General features: G+C 41.8%; 1 protein-coding gene across 3 annotated transcripts in view; it reads left to right on the forward strand.

Annotated features, from left to right (window-relative positions):
* Positions 1 to 2,133: 2,133 nt before the first annotated feature.
* Positions 2,134 to 12,615, forward strand: part of LOC136758511 (rap guanine nucleotide exchange factor 1) — a 76,157-nt gene continuing 65,675 nt past the window's right edge. For all 3 annotated transcript variants that reach the window (XM_066712946.1, XM_066712947.1, XM_066712949.1), the window contains exon 1: positions 2,134 to 2,294. In XM_066712946.1, coding sequence (XP_066569043.1) covers positions 2,267 to 2,294 — 28 coding nt within the window. In that variant the 5' untranslated portion in view covers positions 2,134 to 2,266. The remainder of the gene's footprint in view (positions 2,295 to 12,615) is intronic.

Consider the following 12,615-nt stretch of genomic DNA (forward strand, 5'->3'; position numbering starts at 1 on the left):
TGACAGGTTTAACACACATATCAGATTGTACCTGAGGAACATCTCTCTCTCTCTCTCTCTCTCTCTCTCTCTCTCTCTCTCTCTCTCTCTCTCTCTCTCTCTCATTTTAATATAGCCCCAGAGCACACATTTTCTAAGGCTAAAAAACCTGTTCAGTGGGGAATAATAGCCTCAGTTCAGACAGAGCCAAACGTGTGTGTGCATGGGTGGGGTCGTGCCTTGAGGCGAAGGAACACAGAAGAGCATGTTTATTTTCATACGAGGAAAGGCGTTGTGTAGCAATAAATGAGTGGATTATTTTATTTGAAACCACTAAATTGTTAACCAAACAGAAAAAAAAGAAACGTTGGTGGTACTCTAAGTGGCTCTGATAGGGCATGCTGTTTAGTAACTGTCTGTTCGTGCCATATGTACTGTCATGCTTCTGCTTCAGTTCAGGCATTGATTCCTGGCAGGGGGGCTTTAAACAGCTGATTGAAGCGGGTGTGGATCAATGCTCTGACTCTCCTGCTCAGATTCCCGAACCCCTGCGGAGCCCACAGCGGAGGACTGTGCCTGCTTGTTGCCATACTGACTAGTGCTGCTATTCCAGCTCTCACCTCTGCTGTTAATGCACTTTAAAGACAATTAAATGTGCAGTGCTGTACTGCGGCTGTGCATTAAATAGCTGGTGTATCGCTGGATCATCAGTGTGTGTGACCTCATTGGATGAAACATCACTTATTTGTGTTAGAGCTACAAAGAACAGTTATTTTCTATTAGTTTGATGCCAGATCTATATATATATATAGTGTAAATGGGATGTTATACATTCAATTGTGTCGTCTGTCTGCATGAGTATCTATGTAACTGTTCATATTGTCTGTTTAAAAGGTGTTAGTGACTGTGCCGGTCAGTGCTTCCAAACAGTCACTAACACCTTTTAAACAGACAATATGAACATTTACATAGATACTGGAGAAGTGTGTATCTTGTCTGTAGTGTTAGAGGAATGGTTCAGATTGTACTTGTCATCGTGTGAGAGTTTCTTTCTGTCAGGTCAAGCGGTGGGCACATCTGATAAGGTCAGATTTATAACACATTCAGTCTGCTCCTTCTGGCTGCAACAAATGCCCGAAGGTAAGGCTTAGCCCAGATCATTCAAATAGGAAACCAGAGAATCTCAGCTATTTGTGCATTTTTCTTCATTCTGGGATTGCATTTTCAGTATTCGCTGTGGAACATTTACTGTGCATCGCGCTTTTTACAAGCAGTGTAAAGTGTAGGCTACAATTGTTTTATAGCTTTCTGTTACTGATTTGTATTTTTCTTGTTGGAAAGCTTTCTAATTGTCTAGTGTAGATTACAGAAGATTCACATGATCTCCAGTAGAGGGCAAACAGGACTGTTTAAAAAGGGTTGAACTTGCATCCCTCTTATTTGAAAGTATTGGGTGGTCTCTGCATAATAGCTTTAATTGTAGAAATTAGTCTCATGTGCCTGTGGATTTTATTTTAAGTATATAGTGTTTGCAGAATGAATACAGTATCTTAAAGAAACTAGGAAATTAGCTTTTTTTTCAATTGCCCCTATTGGTGTCCTTCCAGAAAATAAATAGAAATTGATGCACTGATGCAACAGAAGCAAAATAAATCATACAATCCACACATTAGCTAATATATCATTGCATTGTAATGTGGCCTGGATAAGGTATATTTCGTGGCAGATCCTAGTTAGAATAAAATGCACTGGGGACGTGAACGCCAGAACACGTGTTTATTAATTATTCAATATCAATACAAGCTGAAACTGTAGGTCTGGACAATTTTATTTTATTTTATTTTGCCTCTTAATTATGGAACAGCATGGACGTGAGGCTGATCTATATAACAAAAGCACCATCTGTATTTTTAATGCGGGTGCAAGTGTTTGATCACTCAAATACATGGCCGTAGGGTATGAAGAGCAGCTTCAGCTCATATTCAGCTCCTTGTGATCCACCGCACAGAGATTCCCATTCCAGCCGCCAGAGGGCGTGGGTTTCCCGCCTGCAGAACTACTAGACCGCGGGGACTGGGTTCTGGCCTCATTGAGCACCGGAGACGGGTGAAGCTTGGCTGCTGAATTACTGTACTGTGGATGCGGGAAAACTGCCTCGAAAATCCCCAAACCGTCACATCCGCTGGGTGTACCTAAGGATGCGGGAGTAAAGACAGCCGCAGTCAGGGAGACGCAGCTGATCGCTGGGATTTTTTCTGGTCGACCGAGTCCGACGCTACTCTTGGAAATGTCGGGCAAGATCGAGAGCAAACAAGGTAAGGGAGCAGCCGAGGATTGAGCGTGGGAGACGGCGGCGGGGGATAGGCGAGTCCGGGGACTGCGGCTGGGTTCAGGCCTCGTCAGCGAGACGTTGGGTCAGGCGATCCGCACAACACTCACCGTCTTTCCTGCTGTCCGGGTTTGTTCTGGCCCCGTGTTGTGTGTTTTCATGCTTTCTATAATGTGCTGCTGTAATTTCCCGTTAGCTCCCGAGAAGGGGACATGCCGTTTGTGTTGAAACTGTTGCTCTTGTTGGCACTGTCTTATGTCTGGCTGGAGCTAGACGATTTAATTGAAGACTTCCGAAATGCATTTCTCGTTATTTGGTTTGTGTTGTAATTGGGTAGATAAAAGCTCGCGTATTTTATCTAGCTACAGCCTTGGGGGAGAAATAATAGCCTGCATGGGTTTTCTTTTCCTCGTTTCTTGAATCAATACAAATCAATCTGCGAATGGAAAGGAGGGGGTACAAAAAGCTGCCAAAGTCATTGCTGTATCCTAAATGAAATGTACCTGGTTGTAATGGATGGATGTGTAATTGTTTTTAGTGGGCAAGTTGCCCTCGAAATGAAGCCCTGTTTGCTCGCTCATTTTCTCGTCTAGACAGCATTGCCATCTCTGGGCGTCCAGCCTGTGCCATGGGGTACATGTTGACTTAGTGACTGCATCACTAATAACAGCTGGAGCCATGCATGTGCAAACATTTTTTTAAAGCTGCTTTATTAAAAGGTGCATTCAAATGTAGTTGTCCATCGCTGTGTGCTGGGAAACCTTCATTGCCAGGTGCAGCCACAGACGTATCCTCACATACATTTAAATCAAATGCATAGGCCACTATAAGGACTTGCCTGTTTAAAATACTTTCTCTTCTGCACCCTGCGTTTATTTGAGATATTATGAGGGAGTTTGCATAAGTCTGACCTGTTGTCCACCATGGCTGGGAGCCGCAGTTGTCACTTTGCTGGGGAAGCTGTCTGTGACACTGAGACGTGGGCTGAATTGAGATGATTTTCAATTAAAGTTTTGTGACACTGACATTTTAAAAATTCTCACGGCTGAGTTGACCTTGGTGTTTTCTTATTTGTGCCCACACACACACTTTTCAGGGCGTAGGACGAGAAGTAATATTCTCGTGTTGTGATTAAAAATACGAAAGCAAGGGGGAACTGAAAGAGAAATGCCAGTTGATCTCTTTTTTTTGTGTGTCAAGCCTACGATAAGAAAATGAAGCCTTGCAGAATATTTCTATAAATAACAAGGCATTGTTTCTCTTTTCTAAATGCAAACTGTGCCATCATGATTTCTATTTTAGATGGATATTGTGTGTTGTTTTGAAGTTGAGATCTTGCATTCGTAGAGCTGTACAGCCTATACAATACTGACATGTAACAATGTCTCTTGCTTTGTTTTATGTCGTGATACCTTGTGATCACTGTGGCGTGTATGACAACATACTACCCTCCTTGGTGTACCGTGGAGAAGTAGTTTTGGGTGTATTGTGCCTTTATGTTCTTGTAGGGCTTGCATATATGATCTGTCCATCGCCCTTTATGTGAGAACAAGATCAGTCTCATTTCCAGATTTTTGTTTAGATGGATAAATAACTTAATCTCATTCCACTTGCAGAGATCAGATTAATCTCTGAAATCTTGAGCTGCATTGTTCATCATATGCCAGATTAGTTTGTTAGTTACGTGCAACAAGCACTTGAGTCTCGTTGTGTTCGTAATAAATAAGTAACGAATCTGTGTAAGAGAACGCAACCTCCATAAAATTTGCAATGAAACTGCTTGACACTAGTCTGTCTTTGGGAAGTATCGGAGTTCTGAAACTTCTCGCTGACGTATCTAGACTGGGAAAGTGGGAAGAGTAGTTCAGTAAAAAACAAAAAAAGGACAGCAAGCTTTGAAGGAGGAGGGCAACAGTGAAGCAACAGAAGGGGTTGCTGCTGTTAAAGGTGAAATATGAGCCCCTCTACCACTTGCTGGTGACTGTCTTAAATATGTGCCGGCCGCAATAAAACAGTGGTCTCGGGCAGCCGCTGGCTCCTCAGCTGTTTCTGCCTTCCTTTGGCCCTGGAGTCCCTCAGTGGGGCGGTGTCGTTCGCCCTTGATTTAACTTACCCAGTTGGACTGCTTTCTGGCCATTGAATAGTGCTGCCTAGGCAGAAGGGAGATTAGTGTTTGCTCATGGTTAAAATTGGCTGCCAGGGGATCCCCCCTGCATACAGATGAGCAACATAGTGTGCCAGACCTGTTATAGGTTAAAGTTTCAAGGACCTGTGCTGTAAGCAGGTGTTTCAGAAAGATAGTGCAGAAATTCAGACATTTATATATTTGGCTGAAGTGTGAGCTATTGAATTCAACTGTAGTTAAATGTTTAAAAGTTCAAGAAATGTGAACTTGGGTTGTATTTTTGCTGAGGCTTTTCATGAGGAATGTGTTTCAAAACTGATATGCAGGAATGTTCGGATAAAAGAGAAACAGAAATAACTATTGACATTCTGCATAACTCTGAAAATAAAATGTCAGCATATCTGTTTGAATGGGATCTTGCCAAATCTTGAAACTGGTTTGGTAAACTATAGAGTCCATTTAGATTTCCTCTATGAAAATCAAATGAAATGCATTTGATGTTGAACCCTATAGCTTTTTATCAGTACAACAACCAAACATTAGAAACTTGGTATGCATTCTTTATTACAATCGACAAAGTCTGTGTGACGCTAGAATCTGGAAAAAAATAAAATATATAGGCCAGTTTTCAATTCCCTCTTTTAAATGCATCACTTTTTTCTGTCTTGAATCAGATGTCTTCTGCATAATACATTGCAGGAAAGGAAAAAGCAAATAATTAAAAAATAATAATAATAAAATGACTTTGCAACTAGACAAATTTACTTGTAGAGTTATTTGTCAGTTCTTGGTGATATCAGTGAGTTCCTGCTTGGCCCACTTTAACCATGTCTATCAGACCATTTAAACCCTGGATTGTGTACATTTACTGAACATAGAACGGACTAAATTAAATATGTACATATTAAGTTTTCCAGGTCATATCCAGGACAAGATATTCAAGCTTTGATATAGGTTTATTGTTCCCGTTTAAATAACAGGTGCACAACTTCAGTTTTACATTGTACAACAATAGAACTAGTCTATGGTCTGCTGAGCACTGTTCCTGCTAGTCCACAGACTTCACAGCAGCACACACTAAAGCATATGGTCTTATTGGAAACAGACATGGCCTCTTTTTGCTCAGTGCCCTGGACAAGGTGCTGACTCTCTCAGAAAGCCATGGAAATGCCTTGAACCAAATGACAGTTTCTGACTGGGAAATGCAACTTTGTCGGCTCATTCCAAGAGCTGTCCTTACTTTCAGCCAGCGAGCTTAACTGTGGCTTTCATCCCTGTGTTGGGTGGCGTTTTAAGACAAAGCATTTTAGTCTAGGCAGGTAGTGAAGCTTCATGGTTTGTTGGCTGTACACAATGTTCATAATGCTCTATCCCCCCCTCCCCTTTGGCTTTAGAGAAGGATATAAATAGAAATGTCATTATTTCCCTTATTCTAATGTGGATTGGTCTACAAGCCACCTGAGGGATTAAATTGTGTCACACTTGGAGAAGCCTGCGTTTACAGCACAGTGGCGCTTGTGTTAGAGCTCATCGTTGGAGGCACATTATAGTGTTGTCCATTTCTAATAACGGCAGACTTTAGAGGTCATTGGCAGCCACTGAAGAAGAAATGTATTCTTGACTGTTCCCGTAAAGTGCCAATTATATTGATCACGATTAATAACTTATTATGCCTTGGACTGAGTACAGCAGAGGGGTCGCATGCTTCTTTCTCAGTGTGTATCGTACAGAAGGACCAAGTGCAGTATGTGATGCACTAGCAGTCAGATGGATATTGTTGTCTACCTAGTATAGAAGTGACACTTTGCCATCTTGACCCACATAATTGTCACCCCCTAGCATATTTTTGAGACTACTCTCAAATACTGCAGAATGATGATGCAGGACAATAGGACTAGGATGACGTTCCAGTAGTGTATTTCGAACAGTATAGAGAGGATATCGGCCTTGGGCTGTCATCAATAATAGCAGCTCAAACCGTGTACGTGAAACTCGGACAGCGTTGCACATAGGTCAGCCTCTAGAAAAAAGGCACTGCATTCTTCAGAATTCCTTCCCCCCCCCCACGGGGCCGAGGAAAACACCAGTCAGTCATGAGGAACCCTGACAAAGAGGAGCCTAATGAAGCTGCCTGTCCTGACTTGAGGTGCTGATGACACAAGCCTTTTCTCCGCAGTGGTTGCTGCAGGCAGACGCGATCACAAGACTCTATGGCTGTCTGTGAGGCGGGGTTTTGTTTGCAGGGCTTTCAGGAGCAAAGACATTGTTCTCAGATCTAGATCATTACGCTTCTACCTAGCCAGCATGACCTGCCTCGTTAGCAGAGCTCTTTCCCCGGGGGGGCATGGGAAATGCACCACGCTAATGTTCGTTCCTTTCCTTCAGGTGGTCTTTCAGTCTGTCGCTGCACAGAGGTGATTGATTTTGACCTGTGCAGCGCATCAACTGCGCACGTTCCAGTCGTTGATTTGGGTTGTTTCGGAGAATATAATATGGTGCATGCAGTACTAACATGACACGACCATTCATTGTTGGTTTAAAGAGCCTTTCTTTGAGTCTTACTATGCTATATAGTGGTTCACATCCCGGGGTTTTGTTTCGGCTGCTTAATGACACGCCTGTCGTTTCATCAACATGGCTTCAACTTCAACATTTACAATTAAACAATTATTTGGAAAGGCAAGTTGTCAGGTAAGTTTGAAGTGGCACTGGAGACATGTATGTTTTTTAGAAACAACATTTCATACTCTGAAAATTTCATATAATTTGAGTGTTAATACTGTTTATTTGCTGATAGACTTATATAAATGGATAGACATTGATAGAAGCCTTTTTCAAGAGATCTGTCTGTGGAATCTTACCTGTCCTCCCAACTCTTGAAAAGGGACGCATACATTATCCTTCACTTTTTGCTTCTAAATGGATATCTGAAGATATTACTAGTGAGATTAAATGGAAAGGAAACAGGCAGGAGGGATTGCTGAAGTGTATTTGACACAAGCCCGCCTGGCCTCTCACTTCCGGTCCGTGCTGTTGTGAGGAGAGCCCTGATATTGTTTTCTTCAGGACAATCATGCAGCATGAATCATATATATATTTTTTTAGTACTTGTCCTTTTCTCTGTACATTTTGATTATGGCAGTGGCATCAGAAATAACCTAGTGTGCCTGAATGCAGTGAAAAGAGTATTTGTAATGTGGCAGCTTTCATATCGGATCTTTCTCTTTTCCTTGACGCTGTCCTCTATATTAATAAACTCCTTATCATCCTTAATGGAATATCATGCTGCCACAGAGAGGCCTGTTTGTCTTTTAATTCTGGTTTTGTGCCATTTATGAAGGAAAAAAAAAACCACCACAGTACAGCCTTTTCTATTTAAAATGTTTTATATACGGTGAAGGGGAGATTTTGTTTGTCATACACTACACCTTGAAGGGCATTTCCTTTCTTGGCAACAAACAGAATCACAGTAACATCTGTAACCAATACGCATTAGGCAAGTGGCATGAATTGATCTGCCTTACCAATTAAAATTAAGTCAATTTGGGGGGGTGTTCAATGGGACAGCCAAAGGACACCAAATGTTCCATCACCGATTCCAACTGAAAAATCTGTATGACTATGTAACTGTGCCTTGGTCCTTTTTGGTCACGTCAAAGGCATTTTATGACATTCTGTGGAAAAAAGACCCACTGGGGGGCCAGCAGGATATGTGTATGTGACACCCAGCCCCCTCCACCCCCAGAGTGGACCACTGGATACTGGGAGTTGTCCTCCCCAAGAATGCGTAGAACTTCTGGTGTTGCCCACCAACTAACAAAACCAGGAAATGGATATGAACTTCCATCAGTTTCTCCACACAATGTAAGTTATAACTAAGGCGTTTTCGCTCTTACTCACACACAAACACACACAGCACCTGCCCCCACCCACTGCTAGTAGAAACATAAACCCGCCTGAATTCAAACAAAGCCACCTTCCTACCTGGCGCTGTGCATAAGGAGCTGGTTAGGGCACGAATAAGTGTTTGGGGGGGAAAAAAAAAACTCGGGGTTAAAGTAGTGAGGAATAAAGCACGCAGCCCAGAAGCAGACCTGGCAGAGCTACATGTGTAATTAAAGGGATTGATGACGGAAAGGAGGACAGAAGGAAATGGCAGGGGATGAGACGAGTAGACCTGCCCGAGTTTTTTCCTTTCCCCTTCACAGTTCACAGAGCCCCACAACACAGGATTTAACAAGCTTATAAGTATATTTGTGTGGACACTCCTTTTGTTTTGGTTTGTGGTTTCTGTATAGTCTGGTGTTACGCACTAGCCTAAAATACTATTTATGGGTCTTTTTTATACCCATCTGGTCTAGTGTATGTCTTATTTTGTAGAAATTGACCATAATGTGAACTGTATCAACTTGCCACATTTCCCCCCCCCCCCCCCCCCACCCTAAACTGACTGATTGAATCCCATCGAAGCACATTTGAACTCTGAGTAGAATGAGAATTCCTTTGTGTCCCTCCTTCTGCTCAGTGATCTATAGTGGCTTTAGAGAAGGCCCTGTTATTACACTCAGGGAATTCTATTTTTTGACTGCTGCGGTTTGGCCAAAATTGTTTAAAAAAATGATACTGAAATCTCGCCTCTGCAGACCAATCTTGTACAGTTGGAGAGATCACTTGCAAGGGGTAGAGCAGAATGCTAAAGTTGATTTTATAAGGTCATAGTACTTATAAAACTAATAGGCCTGCCTCTGCAATTTAGGAGATTTAGTGTTGTTGTCATTCCCTTTTTTTATAAACACCCCCTATATTTAGAACGAATTTCTCGGCTCTAACCAAAATGACTCATTGTAGCGGTTCAAGTGAAATTACTCCATCTGTTGCTTATTGTAGCCCAATCCTCAGCTGAGCCGACTGTGCACCGTCTGTAGACACTGCTGGCTCAGGTATAAAGCAACAGGCTCCTACAGTCCCACTAGACCACTACCTAATAGCTTAAGTATTTGATCGAACCCGTTGCCTTCCTGGAACAAAATGCAGCAAACATTTATGAAGACAATTAATTTTATGTCTGTCCTGGAATTGTTCTTGGCAGAATCAAATCCCCCACTTGATCTTGTCTTTTGCCTACCATAGAAAACTGCACTAACCATAGTCCTGTGTAATTTCTCATTCTGAAGAAGGCAGCAGTTTTACTATAGTAGTGGATGGCTTTTCCCCCAGTATACTTGCAGTGTAATTTGACTAGATATCTGTAACTGACTGTTTTACTTTATTACGGTACATGTTATGAATGTATGGTTTATGAAATGAGTTTGCCAGGAATCGTGTCTGGAAAAGGCCGAGTGAGGGGCCGTGTCTCGCTATATTCAGGGCAGGATGTCGGCCTTCGCAGCAGAATTCACATTGTACTCCATAATGACCTGCCTCTTACATTAAAGAAGGCTTTAATGCATTACCTAACAAATGAAGCATTCAAGAGCAGCACTCCGACTTTTTTTTTTTCTTTCCCCATTTCCTTTTAAACCTTTAGTACTGGCAGGGCTTTTTTTGGAAATAATATGCACTATAGTCAGATACTTAGCTGGCAGTGAGCCTTTCAGCAAGCATAATGCCAGCAGTCAAAGATGCAGCAACAAGTAATAAAACATCACACAATGAATCTCCTGCTTGTTTTCTAATCCAATATCAAGCCAGACCAGACAGTACTGCTGTCGCAGGAATATTTTATTTCTTGTCTGGAGTGGGGATTTCGTATTCAGCCTACGTCCACAAATAAGCATGCACAAACCTGAAAACCAGACTTGGACAGTATGCCAACATATATCTGTTAATCTACATTTCTGTTATATATGTAAAAATTTTGGGCTGCAGCTTTTTGAGTGTCTTGCCTTGTGCATTCACACAGACCAAAGCTTTATCCAATTCTCTTTGGACACCTAGTTGTTTTGAGAGTCCACACTCCTTGGCCTCTTAATCATAAAGCTATTAACGGTTGTGTAAATGGCTTGTGCTTTTCATTGGAAAAACAACATGCAGAAACATTGGACTTGGCCTTGGACTTGGGTGTGCTGCCTACTCCTGTGCATGATAGGCTAAATATAAAGGACTGATCACCATTTGGACACTTAAAGTAAAGGAGGCAAACTTTGCAAATGTTAGTAAAAAGACTATCTGCATTTCAGTATAATTTGTTATTCAGCGCGCTCTTCCATTTAGCTCCAGTGCTGCTCATCAGTGGATTCAATCAATACTGCCAGAATGCGGTGGCTTTTCAAATGCCACAGAAATCCACATCCTTTCTGCCATTGACTATATTATCTGCTTTCTTACTGAAGTACCACATTTCAATAACCCCTTTTGTGTTAATCCTCCAATATTTGCATTTTCTGTGTCTGCATTAAAATATATGTATATTTTTTACATTTCAAGCTTCCAGTAAATGCTTTACAAGCTGCCTGACAGAATGACACACAGCTGTTCTCGGTATTAAGCCTTCACAATTCATACAGTATGAAAATTAAACAAAATCAGGAATTAATGTACCGTGGCTGATGTCTTTTAGTTATACCAATGCAAAATGGCTATAATGGAAAACTGTAGCACTCCACGTCGAAACAGGGTCCCTAAATGCAGCTTAGTGTCCAGTTTCTGTCACAAGTGGTCATACAATTAAAAACTTCTTCAAAGACGCAAGGACATATTTAAAACTGATCCAGAACCTCAATATTTTCAGTCTTATTGCAGGTGTAGATGATAGTATTCATAGGGAGCAGCAGAGAACGTCCCTGAAGCGAAGCCCTGCTGGTCTAAATGAAGACTTGAATGCTGTGCTGTAATTTTGAGGTTTAGTCAAAATGAGCTAGTAGCTTTCCCAGGAATGCGAGACATGTTTTTCCTTTTAAGAAATCTGCAAGGTGCTGTAATTAAAAAGTTCGTAAACACTCAATGTAGGCGGGGAAGCCAAGGACGTGGATTTTCTGGGAGGGCTGCCGTCAGTAAAACCAGCATCTTGGGAAAAGATGTAGGAGGGCAGATCACTTGGCTCAGCATCTTGGATGCTACATGATGTGAGAAGTATGCTGGGATAAGCCTTGTGGCACGCTCTCCTTTATAGTGCCACATCTCTGAAACAGACGAAGAACTCGGAGAAGTTATCACAATTTGGAATTGTCCGCCTGGGCTGGTTTTATTTTTATTGTGTTTTTATTTTATTTTTATTTTTGAAGTGAGCTGAATTCAATCTCCTTTTAATTTGTTGGGATGTATTCATACACCATTAAAGCAATGTTGGATTCTACAGGGGGTTTCTGATGGTTCTGAAGACAAGTTCTCCTTTCTGTTCACCAGTTGGTCATTACATTTCTTGTTGAATGGCATCGCAAATTTGGAAATGATTGATTTGGCTTTGGGAGAGGCAGATGTATCTGAAATACCTTAGCTGACTTGTTCAGGGATTGGCTGGTGTTGTGGGAACAGAATTGAAAACCTCCATTGCTCTTTAACAGCTTGGTAAAAGATGGGTTCGTCGTCAGTGCATGGAGGACCGTCATGTTTTCGAACACGTGTGTTGTGACTGTTCCTTCAGATGACAACCACCCCCACCCCATTTGATGTTGAATAATGTAAAACACTATGACACTACATCATGAGTTGTTCCATGAGTAAGCTCATGTTGATCTGTTATACTGCAGTGTCTTGATAGTGATCATGTTCCCAACAATAGGAAGGTGAACAGTGTGAAGTCTTTACTGGGGTGTGCTTAGACTGACTGGGTCTGAATGGGGAATGTAACTTGGAGGAGCCAACCTCTTCCAGGGGAGAACCTGCATACAGAGGATGAATCAGGTAAGGAGCTTGATTTTAGTGATGTGAGAGAGAGCATTTAACAGACCAGGAACTGCCTTCACTCCTCAGATTTACTCAGTCATTATACAACTGTTCACAGCTAGACGAATTTATGTTTGACACCAGGACTGGAAGAATGGGTTCTTAGTTTTACTGAATATGCTGTGTCCATTGTTACGTTGTTCACATACTTTTAAAAACTGCCCTGCCATCCCCGCCTACATGGAAGCAAGTTAAATTTTAATACAGAAGGACAAACGTTGCTACTGTTTTCTTTCTGCTTCGAAAGTGTCAGGGATATGAGCTGAGAAACCTGCAAGTCTTATTGGCTTAGTGGGAT

The sequence above is a fragment of the Amia ocellicauda genome, chromosome 9, assembly GCF_036373705.1.
Source record: "Amia ocellicauda isolate fAmiCal2 chromosome 9, fAmiCal2.hap1, whole genome shotgun sequence".
Lineage (NCBI taxonomy): Eukaryota > Metazoa > Chordata > Actinopteri > Amiiformes > Amiidae > Amia > Amia ocellicauda.